Source organism: Aspergillus chevalieri, chromosome 8 (assembly GCF_016861735.1).
Source record: "Aspergillus chevalieri M1 DNA, chromosome 8, nearly complete sequence".
NCBI classification, from domain to species: Eukaryota; Fungi; Ascomycota; class Eurotiomycetes; order Eurotiales; family Aspergillaceae; genus Aspergillus; species Aspergillus chevalieri.
Window position 1 is genome coordinate 707,049 of NC_057369.1, and position 11,514 is coordinate 718,562.

Sequence of the window (11,514 nt, forward strand, 5' to 3'; positions counted from 1 at the left end):
AGTATCATTTCAATTGATTATATGTAATTTAAGACTTTTAACATATTAGGCAAGGGAAACATCCGATGAAATATACCCTTTCGTAAAAGGACTGCATTCATAGCTAGCTAACCCCAACTCATTTTTATCAATATTCTTATTGATTTAGAATTTCCCCACCATTCCCCTATAAGTAATGCTCAAACTTTTCTAGAATGATATTTGATTTTTTTTAAGCTATAATCGGAGGCTTGAGAAAGCTATATTAGATTATGTAGAGAAAAAGAAACCATGTAACTAAAATGTACAATCTAGCTAGTAAATGCCTATGGAGTTTCTCTGAATAACCGTCTATAAGAACGCAAACCTTCAATATGGGATGCGAAGTCAAGAAAATAGACTAACATCACCAATTAATCCTAAAGTGCATATTCCATGGGTAAAGCCCTAAACACGGGAGAATATATACACATAGGCAAACTTCTTCATCTCCTGTATGTCATCAACCTTCACAACCTTTTCATCGTTATACATCACCCACGACAGTTTGTTTTCCCCAGGGAGGACTTTTCGCACAAAGGCCACATAGTGACTACTGCATGTCAGCGTAGCTTAAGAGACACATTGAGGTAATACTTACCCAGCATGCACTGAAGATCCCTTGTGACAGACTATAGACTGGAGCTGGTATTTGGCTGGCGTAGTACTGAAGCCCGGTGTTTCACGAGGAGCATCAGGTTCAGATCCAGAATTCTGATCAGCGTCTTCACCCAAATCATCTGGATGACTGAATACCCAGTCAAGGGCCCTATTGACGTCCCCATCTGTAGCTGCCAACGCTTTCCTTGCATGTGCATCACCGATGCCCATTTCACTCAACTGTGCCACCTTCAACGGATCTTGCTGGTTCTTAGTAGACTCTCCAGCGACTCGACTGGCCGCAAATGGTTGATCGATATCAGGATCTTCCATATGGGCAAATAGCCAATTCATGGCTGCCTCAGTATCCGAATTCCCAGTTGCGTAAAGTGCCTTTTCGCACCTCACTCCTGGAAAGCCCATGCTAAGAAGTTGATCGAGTATTTCCTGATTTGGATTAAATGTATCGGTCTCGGTCTCTGGGAGGATCTCCTCGCCATCCTGCGGTCCAGAGGAGAGATAACGGCTGAGATCCACAGTATCATCGCCAACTTCAACCGGTATGTCCAGTTTAGTAGGGACCCAATTGACCAACTCAAAACGCCGGGCGTTAATGACAAGTTGTTGTGGTAGCGTTCGAAACAATGATCTTTTGGAGAAACCATCGCTACTACCGCAAGCTGGACAGCTAAATTCAACAAGCTCATCTGCCGTGGAAGAGTCCAGGCAGTCCAACAAGGTTACCGGTTCAAACTGATCAGAGTGGTTGTTCTCAGAAGACGAGGCCGGCTTATCACGATAAGATACTCGGCGCGCAGGTACCGGGATAGAGATGTTGTCTTGCTCATCAACTTTATAACGCACCTTATTGCACGAGGTACATTGAAGACGCTGTTCCGTTGCGAAACGGAACGTTTGGATTGGATTGCCCAAATGCACAGGGTGCGAGGACAAGCTGATTACCTTGAATAAGTGAAGTAAGAACTCAAAGGCATCTTGTTGTCGCATCGTAGAGAACTCCTCATGCCCGCGACCAATCAAATGTTTGAACATTGCTGGCGCCAATCCCTTTTGATGCGGGACTTCCGGGGAATCTGGGGAAGCAATGACATCCCTGTCCGGCCTCGAGTACCGGCCGGAGAGAATACCATCTGCAAGCTTCCGCAACTGTGTCTCGAGATCTTCTGCCGGGTTCTGAGAGAACGGAGGCTCTTCGTTTGGATGGTAATATCTCTGTTGAAACTCCGGCAAGGAAAAAACACATTGGACAATGCTCGAAAGATAACAGCTGTTTCCTAGGTTAGTCAATCCTGTAAAGCCCGGACCGAAAACTGTAGTAAGCTCCTGGCCATCCTCATTGGTCATTGAGAACTCCCATCTCATATTATGTTCAATTTGCATCTCCATGAGGCTTTTCTCAGTCTTTTCTCGCCCTGTTATATCTATCCCCCAGTGAGCCAGGTGGGTGGCAAGATCAGGGTCTATCCTTTCCTCGTTGCACTTGTAGCAGTAAATGTCAGCAGAACCATCAGCGGTTATTGATCCGAGTTTGACTGCGACACCATGAGATGCCAAATCAGAGTGTGCAAGAGCATGGGAGTTGCCCCCTATGCCACCAAACTGGCTGCGTCCACAGCCAAGGTTGCCGCACTCTAAACAGAGCCAAAGATTTTCCTTGAGGTCGCACATTGAGCATTGGCCGAGATCTGCATTCTTCATGAGAATATAGCCTCATGTTGTTTGAAACCGGGGGTTACCTTGGGATTCAATCTGTCTGGGATTGTCTTGTACCAAGCAAAGAGTGTGTTCACAAGGGACGAACTCCTGTTCCCAGGCTTTCACCTCTTCCCTTTTTGAGAATGTCAACGCTTTCATCATCCCGTCAATTACCACAGACAAATTTCCGCTAGATTTATCTATATCATCTTGACAGCATGAATAGCAGACGACTTTTGTGGTTGTATCGTAGCGATCTTCATCCGTCTCCGCGGCAATTGCAAGCTTGGAAATCTTCTGGGGTGGCTCATTGCGCTACGGCCATTGTTCAATCAGTCCTAGCCAGAGATACATGCTGGAATTCGTTCTGGACGTACCTGGACCTTCTTTCTCGTCCGCTTTATGTTGAGTGCCAGAGGATGGTCAAATCGGTTGTAATGGAGACGGGAGTGATTTCTATCGCCTGTACAGCCACCGTTGAAACAGTGGAGACAAACATTCAATCCCAACTCGTCATCCTAGCGAAGGAGGTTAGGCATGCAAATGAAAAGCCGGGAAGAGTAAATAATTGTACAATTGAGTCAAAACATTGCGTGCAATCTTCCCGATACACGGCTTGTGATGGAGAAGGTGGTTTGAGGTCTGTGGAATAAGTTAGCCTGTGGTCATTTGCAATCATGCTAAGTAGTTCAAACTGGACCTTCTGAATGGATGTGTGTACAAAAGTCCATGTCGAGTATTTCAATGGCAGTAAATAGAACTTTGTCCCACACTCAGCAGTAGAGGAAATCGTGAGGGAAGCTTCAGTGGTTGGGAGATGAAGGGTTGTTGGGGAAGACAATAATAGAAACTACGTACTGTAGTACAGGTGCCTACTCACAGTAAAGAGGGGCTGTTGCGACAAGAATCGAATTAATTCATCGCGGGGTATTACTATTCTGCTCTCCACACCGCCTACGTTATCTATAAGAACACTATCATTATTTGTGATGATCCATACCGTCATCTATCCGTGAAACCGTGGAACGATACGTACTAGTCCACAGGGAGTAAATTACCCCGATATTCGTTAAGTAATCACTTAACGCGTCGCGTAACTTACACATGTACGCGTTTGAAACCTTTCAAGCTAACATTCATGGGCTTGGATTCAAAGGAAATTTCAGCCTATTGACCTTTGCTGGACATCAAATACAGTTAACTAACCCTTGTTGGATTTCTTGCCTTCTTCTAATCCTCTTCCTTTCTTTTCTTTACATTTTTAAGCGTCTGGGCAGTTACACTGTAAATCAACGTTGTCATGGCCTCAGAAGCAGCATCTCATATTTCTGTCGGGGCTCTTAGGTACCCATACCTATACTTACCTCATATTGAAGATATGACATGCTAATTTTCTATCTTTAAATTTAGTGCCATATTTGATGACACAAAAGCTCAACCCCTCGAACCTATTGTTCAATGTGTGCAAATCAAGCCTCTACCACCCCAACAAAACCAGCAAGAGCGCTACAGGGCTGTATTTAGCGACATTTCCAACTATGTCCAAACAATGCTTGCTACTCGTGAGTTGGGAAGAGATTTATTAAATGTTAAATAAAGTTGAAACACCCACCAACAAGGCCAACCCGAGTTCATAGAAAACAATCATCTGGTTACCAACGGTTTACTTCGAAAGGGATGCTTCGTTCGCCTGAAATCTTTCCAAGCGAACTTGGTCAAGGGAAAAAAGTGTGTGACTCGATTCTGCCGTGGAATGCAAAGCTGACCACTATAGAATCCTCATAATCCTGGACCTTGAAGTTCTGCAAGAGCTCGGTGAATTTGAAAAAATCGGAGAACCAAAAGCCTTGGAAAACAAGGCTGAGGAGGATGAGAAATCCCAGCCGACCACTATCTCTGGAAATGGATTCTATGGCTCCAAGTTACAAGGACAGCAGATGCAAGCGCATAACCGAACACCGTCAACGCGACCCATCGCGCCCGCATCGTCCCATGCTACCATATACCCGATTGAAGCTATATCCCCGTACAATCATAAGTGGACAATCAAAGCGCGCTGCACAAGCAAGTCGAATATAAAGACCTGGCATAACCGGAATGGAGAAGGCAAGCTGTTCAGTGTTAATTTGCTTGATGACAGTGGTGAAATTCGTGCAACTGGATTCAATCAACAATGTGAAATGCTGTATGATGTTTTCCAAGAGGGAAATGTCTACTACATTTCTAGTCCTTGCCGTGTGCAAATTGCTAAAAAACAATTTACCAATCTGAACAATGATTATGAACTCACGTTCGAAAAAGATACGATCGTCGAAAAGGTTAGTAATGTGATTTTTGTTTTCTATTTTTTATCTAACTCTTAGAATATTCCATCTAACTTTCTCATTCAGGCTGAGGACCAGAGCGATGTGCCCCAAATTCGGTTCAATTTTTCGGCCATAGGCGAACTCCAGTCCGTCGAAAAAGACACAACCATTGACGTTATAGGCGTGCTTAAAGAGGTTGGAGAGGCATCTCAAATCGTCTCTAAAACCACAAGCAAGCCGTATGACAAGCGTGAATTGACTTTGGTCGACACCACTGGATTCTCTGTGCGCTTGACTGTCTGGGGCTCTACAGCAACAGGTTTCAATGTGATGCCTGAATCAGTGGTTGCGTTCAAAGGTGTAAAAGTATCTGACTTCGGCGGTAGAAGTCTGAGCTTGTTGAGTTCTGGCACCATGACCGTTGACCCCGACATTTCTGAAGCACATAAACTAAAGGGCTGGTACGATGCACAAGGCAGAGATGAAGCGTTTGTCTCGCATGCATCCATGTCCAATGCGACAACTTCAGCAAAACCTGATCGATTTAAGACGATTGCCCAAGTTCGTGAGGAGCAATTGGGGATGTCGGAAAATCCCGATTATTTTTCTTTGAAAGCAACTATCATCTATATCAAGAAGGAGAACGTCTGCTACCCTGCTTGCCTCTCAGAGAGATGCAATAAAAAAGTGACGGAACTTGATCCTGGTCAGTGGCGGTGTGAGCATTGTGACAAGACTCATCCACGCCCTGAGTATCGCTATATCATGCTTATTAGCGTTAGCGACCATACTGGCCAACTCTATCTAAGCTGCTTCGATGATGTCGGCAAAGCAATAATGGGAACTTCTGCGGACAATTTGATGGAAATTCGACAGAATGACGACAAGGCGGACGGGGACTTATTCCAGGATGCTAATTGCCGAACTTGGAACTTCAGGTGTCGCGCCAAAATAGATCATTTTGGTGATCAACAACGGTAAGCTCTAGCCCTTGCAGCAAGGAAATAAGGACATGTACTAACATCGGTTTGCTGTTGAAGTGTTCGTTATCAGGTATCTTCGGCCCAGCCTATCAATTATTCTGATGAGGCTTCACGGCTCGCAGGATTGATTGACTCATATGGTCTCGATTGATCCTTGTCATGGATAGAGTAGTAAAGAGTAACTTGGCAATGAAATTACTGCATACCCATTCATCCCGAAAAAAGACAGGACAAGAAAAGAAAAAGCTGATGAAGGATAATCATCATATGGGTAGAGTGGTGTGCTTTAATCTATCGGAGTACATAGTACGAAGTATGTACTGTATGTAGGGAACGACTTGTGGGTAATCTTTAACATTATCACTATTGGTGGAAATAGGTGCGGGTGGGCCTTTTTCCTCTCTTTTTTACTTTAATTTTTCAGTTCAGTTCAGTTTTTTCTCTCTTTACTTTCTTTCTGCTTATTATTTTTTCCCCCCCCTTTACTTCCTTTTTCTCTTTCCTCACTTTCTCACGACAATGGCGAAACGGGACAAGAGTGACGAACGCGATTTCGAGCATCGACCAGAAAAGAAATCGAAGACAAAGAAGCATGCAAAGGAGTCGAAATCAACTGACAACGATATCAACTCCAATGCAGAGTTAGATGCTCCCTACGTACAGTCTTCGGAGCTTGATGAAGTCCCTCAACTTGAAATAGATCAGTTTTTGACGGAGCACTCCATTAAGATAACTGATACTTCGTCTGAGGATACCACAGTACCTCGCCCGATCATATCGTTTACTCATTTACCTCAATGCGACAGCAAACTTTACGAACAATTGAGCTCTTTCAAATCACCGACGCCTGTGCAGTCGGCTACCTGGCCGCTGCTTTTTGCAGGCCGTGATACAATCGGTATAGCCGAAACTGGAAGTGGTAAAACACTTGCGTTTGGCTTGCCATGTCTTAGGAAAATTTTGGAGTCCAAAAAAAGGAAATGGAAGTCTGCCCGCCCTTCAGCAGTGATCGTTTCTCCCACAAGAGAGCTTGCAATGCAAATATATGACCAGCTCTCAAAGTTTGCCAATCCTGTAAACATTGGCGTGGCATGTATATTTGGGGGTGTGAGAAAGGAGGAACAGCGTGAAGTCTTGAAAACTGCTGCCATCGTCGTTGCAACACCGGGACGATTGAAAGATCTTCAGAATGATGGATCCGTTGACTTGGGAAAGGTCAAGTATCTTGTACTCGATGAGGCAGATCGTATGTTGGACAAGGGATTCGAACAAGACATAAAAGATATCATTGGCTCCATGCAAGATACTGGTCGGCAAACTGTAATGTTCACTGCAACATGGCCTCCTTCTGTTAGGAACCTTGCAGCAACCTTCATGACCTCACCTGTGACTGTCACAATTGGCGGGGATCCTTCTGCTGATCCTCGTGCCAACTCAAGGATCAAACAGGTTGTTGAAGTGGTCAAGCCGCAAGAAAAAGAATACAGGCTTGTTGAGTTACTGAACCGTTCGCAAAGAGGAGTTACTTCCCCAGAGAAGGTGTTAGCTTTTTGTCTATACAAAAAGGAAGCAATGCGCATCGAGAGGCTTCTTCGCACTAAGGGGTTCAAAGTAGCCGGGATACATGGGGACATGAGTCAACAGGAGAGGTTCAGGAGCTTGGAAGCATTCAAGTCAGGCTCTGCTACGGTGCTTGTTGCTACTGATGTTGCAGCTCGAGGCCTTGATATCCCTTCCGTCAAGTTGGTTCTCAATGTCACGTTCCCCCTGACGGTCGAAGACTATGTACATCGGATCGGACGGTGAGCCAACCATGCTTGTCTTTCTTTCTCCTTTTTAATTTTACTAACATCATTGAAACTGAAGGACGGGACGAGCTGGAGCCGAGGGTCACGCAATAACATTGTTCACCGAAACTGACAAAGCACAATCTGGCGCGTAAGTGAAAATGATCTCCATTTCAGTCCTATGCTTTGTCTGATGAATTGGGTATAATTTACTGACGTATATAGGTTAATTAATGTCTTACGGGCTGCGAAGCAGGAGATTCCAGAAGACCTCCTCAAGTTTGGGACAACCGTCAAGAAGAAGCAGCATGGCGCATATGGTTCTTTTTTCAAAGACATTGATAATAACAAATCAGCGACCAAAATTGTGTTTGATGACTAATTTTTCATGTTTTTTAACTATTGTTCTTTCTTTTTTGTTGCAAACTTCGATCTTGCCATCTGGCAAGCTTTTGTACATAGTTGCAAAAAGTATGCTCTTTCCAAATACAACCTAGCCCCAAAGATTAGTACTCGTCGTCTTAAAATTCCATTTATCGTACTCACACAAAAATGACATAGGCGGTATTCAATGCAATTGCCCTGAAAATATCGTGGAAATCGTTGTTAGGGCTTCCTGAGTTAGAGACCGTGATAGATGTTGCTAGAATTCCAGCGATTTGAGTGCAAAAGCGCGGGCTAAAATCGGCCAAGGTAAGTCCATTCTGGTGTCGACGCAAGTATGAATCAATGAAAACATAGCTCCATACTGTGCGGACCGCCATGTTCACGATGTTAGCCCACACTAATCCTTGAGCTCCCATATTGCAAATTTTGAGGAAAATGTAAGCTGCCAATATGAAAGATGCCGAGAATGCCCCCATCCAGCCTGTTTGCTTGCGCAACTCCAAGGGACTAGCTGTAGATGACACAAATGCTTCTGTGATACCATTAAATGCTAAGAATGGTATATAGTAGCAATACATCATAAGCAAACGATCAACTTGTATCGAAGTCCATCGGTGTCCACCCAACAGGTGGAGAACGCGAGGCACCAAAGACGGGGCCAACGGGAAAACAATGACTGATAGGAGCCCGTATGCGCGCAATATGCCTATCAAATGGCCCTTCGCGACATCAATACTGCTAGGATCAGGTGCGCTAACTTCCCCAGGATTGAGAAGCGATGCAAAGAGTGCTCGACTGCTCTCTTCGATTGGTTGGAAGATTATGCGAGCAACAAGACCGCCATAGTTTGAGGCGAGAGAATATATTCCTTGGTCCTCTAAGCTCGACATTGCTGCAAGTATCATCGAGTCTCCCTGAGTAAGAAGATGCTTGACTGCTGATTGCACAAAGACGTTTGCAGACAGTGAGATCAACCGATAGGAAAATCTGCCAGCCAAATACCTAGACCGCTTACTGGGAATCTGTTAAGGCAGCTCACTAAACATCTATAATGATTGTTGTCACTACATACCTGGGATTTATACGCATGGGAAGGAAAGAGAATCCCCCTTTTCTCGCTGTGCTAGGCATTGTGGCAGCGTAGCCACCGATGAGAATGAGAGAATGACATAGATGCCCTAATGCAAATGGAAAGATACCAACATTGAAACTGGTTTTGGAAGCCCATATAAAGGTACTGCAAACAACCGTGCTTTTCACAAATGCTGCGGGCATTTCAACAAGAGCACGCTTCTCGTATAGCATGTATTGTTGTACCACAGCAAAGAAAGGCTCAACCCCAAGTTCTAGGAGCGATGCGACACCAGTGATTGCCACGCTGGTGTGATAGAATGGCGTTTCAGAAACCTTTTCTGAGGCAAAATGCATATAGAACATGGCGAGCGCCATTGTCATGGGGATTCCCATGCCGAGGCTCAAATAAGAAATGTTCACCACCGACTGAGATGCTGTAGAATTCCCAGTCCCTATTTCGCGGTTAGGGTCTGCGCCAGAGTGCTCCTCTTTGTCGACCACAGCCCCTGAAGGTTGCCTTTGAATTGCTACCCGGATGCTTTCCCTTGAGAAATACAATATCGTAGTAAGATAAAGCTCCAGTTGAGCCGCGATTCCAACAATGGCCGGCGACAACTCGCGCAAAATTAATTGGTTAGCAATGAAAGTAACAATCCTCGAGGTCAGCTGAATCATGATCAGGAAGGCCGTGCCAGATACTGACGATTTCAGCATTCTGCCAAATCGATTCTTGTCTGATTGTACCATGATCACCAATTCAGCATGGATATCAATCGATGATAAGGAAAGACAGAGCAATGGTAGCTAAGGGAAGATATGAACTCGTCGAATGCAGAAGGACGAGATAAGTGAAGGGATGAGAGGTATGGTGATATTGGAATATTGGAATGCGTGAAATATACGTGACAAGTGGTGCCGAGAAAAAAAAAAAAAAGGGGAGGGGGAGGGGAGAAACTGCTACATTATTTAAAGCATATATGCTATAAGCTCACTTTATCCATATTTTTATTGTGAAGCGTCTCAACTCAATCTGAGACTCAATATGCTAAACAGAGTACATTGAAGTGGTTTAGGTGATTGACCCGTATATTTTGATTTTCTTCACAAAGTAAATACTATGGTGCCCATACTCGTGGATGATATACAATGATACACATCACTGTTTAGAGATCTGAGGGGAGCCCCATTGCTCCTTTGACCAACAAAGATAATGGAGCGGCTTCAATTGGAAGTCGAAATCGACTAGAATGGGGGCAGGAAGAAAGGATAGCCGGCATTCTTTGCCTTAAAAACACTGAGGAGGAAACTATACACCCCAAACAAGACAGCCCCCCAGATCACTACGGCCACTTGCTGCGCTTTTGCGTCGGCCATACGAGGCACTTTCATGGCAAGTGCAATTGTCGCAAAAGAGAGCGTAGCATCTTGATGGATGGGGTTAGTGCCGCCAAACGATATAGGGTCATCAGGACTCACATATAGCTGCAATGATTTGTGTCTCCATTCCAAACTGGGTCTGAAATCCACCGGCAAAATAGCTGATGCCTCCCTTCCCATCTCCGACGACATATGGTACTCTCCGGATGTGATTGAACATGTGTCCACTTGTGAAGAGAAGAATAGAAATAAGACTGATCGCGGCCCAGATGTTTCGGTTCCGAACAATCGGCAGAACGTAGGGTGATAAAACCGTGAAAAGCGTCACTGCACCCATAGAGAGCGTAATTGCTGAGACAAGTCGCACGTAATTGACAGGACGTACGAGAGGCGGCTTCGGTCCCTCAGGCAGGTGACGGTTGATCCATGTGTACAGTTGGTCCGCGGACATGGGACTTTATACCAAGAAACAAGTTAACACAGATTCCACAAATAGAGACATCAAAAACAATCTTACCCGGTAAAGTCAAATCTGAAGGGGGTATCATCAACTCTGGCAAATGGGCCAACAGTTGGAGGGAACACCAGTAGAACAGGAGCGGTTTGAAGCATCAGCTTCCCCAGGAACGTTAGTTATTTCATGCCGGCTCACTAGAAATCGGTCCTGTACGTACCTTCTGGAACGTAGCCTTGCCATGGATGAAATCAAGGGTACCAAAAAGCAACTTTAACTCATCAGGCTTCGAGCCCTTGTTCCAACTTTGTGCAATGAGCTCCCATTCTGGCTGAAGTTCCCGGCACAGAATACACCCAAAGCGAGCCTCCGTCGCTGTCAAGACAACGGCGGCATAGTAATCGCGCGGCTTTGAAGTTAAATCATTGTATGACGAGTCGTCCAGATCAATGGGTGCGAGACGCGAAAGGGCTTGAAATCGTTCGAATTTATCTGTTGATGGACTTGCGAGTGCACTGGACACTATACAGAGAATGGAGAGAAGTAAAAAAGAGAGAGGTTTCATTTTGTCATGACAATATTAGTATTGATTTTCAGGAGACGATGAATGCGCTCTGTTGATTGTTGAGTTTGACAAAACACACAACTATCGCCATGTGTCCACTACTTGTACAGGGCAGGATGTCATAGTACTCCGTACAGTCCGTGACGGTAAATTACTAAATGAGGTATAGTGCTATCCATCCCTGCTGTACCTGACTCCTGATAAGCAACCAAAACAATAAAAGCTGCCCAGGAGCCACACCAATTTT

The 11,514-nt window shown here is 44.8% G+C and overlaps 4 protein-coding genes across 4 annotated transcripts; 2 read left to right on the plus strand and 2 right to left on the minus strand.

Moving 5' to 3' along the window:
• Nucleotides 1-426: 426 nt before the first annotated feature.
• ACHE_80226A (ubiquitin-specific protease UBP14) lies at nucleotides 427-3,065 on the minus strand (the record flags this gene model as incomplete). The annotated part of the gene is made up of 6 exons (XM_043283573.1): nucleotides 427-571; nucleotides 620-2,324; nucleotides 2,376-2,631; nucleotides 2,712-2,852; nucleotides 2,909-2,976; nucleotides 3,035-3,065. 6 exons carry the CDS (start codon nucleotides 3,063-3,065, stop codon nucleotides 427-429), a joined length of 2,346 nt encoding a protein of 781 aa, XP_043140839.1.
• A 569-nt stretch (nucleotides 3,066-3,634) lies between these two features.
• RFA1 (replication factor A subunit protein RFA1) lies at nucleotides 3,635-5,774 on the plus strand (the record flags this gene model as incomplete). Its single annotated transcript, XM_043283574.1, has 6 exons — nucleotides 3,635-3,678; nucleotides 3,745-3,896; nucleotides 3,972-4,062; nucleotides 4,109-4,652; nucleotides 4,725-5,617; nucleotides 5,681-5,774. The coding sequence occupies 6 exons, from the start codon at nucleotides 3,635-3,637 to the stop codon at nucleotides 5,772-5,774; spliced, it is 1,818 nt and encodes a 605-aa protein (XP_043140840.1).
• Nucleotides 5,775-6,142: 368 nt separating this feature from the next.
• Nucleotides 6,143-7,792, plus strand: dbp3 (RNA-dependent ATPase DBP3; the record flags this gene model as incomplete). Its single annotated transcript, XM_043283576.1, has 3 exons — nucleotides 6,143-7,425; nucleotides 7,490-7,561; nucleotides 7,636-7,792. 3 exons carry the CDS (start codon nucleotides 6,143-6,145, stop codon nucleotides 7,790-7,792), a joined length of 1,512 nt encoding a protein of 503 aa, XP_043140841.1.
• Nucleotides 7,793-10,113: 2,321 nt separating this feature from the next.
• Nucleotides 10,114-11,267, minus strand: OST3 (OST3/OST6 family protein; the record flags this gene model as incomplete). The annotated part of the gene is made up of 4 exons (XM_043283577.1): nucleotides 10,114-10,295; nucleotides 10,348-10,703; nucleotides 10,766-10,863; nucleotides 10,923-11,267. The coding sequence occupies 4 exons, from the start codon at nucleotides 11,265-11,267 to the stop codon at nucleotides 10,114-10,116; spliced, it is 981 nt and encodes a 326-aa protein (XP_043140842.1).
• Between the last annotated feature and the right edge of the window lie 247 nt (nucleotides 11,268-11,514).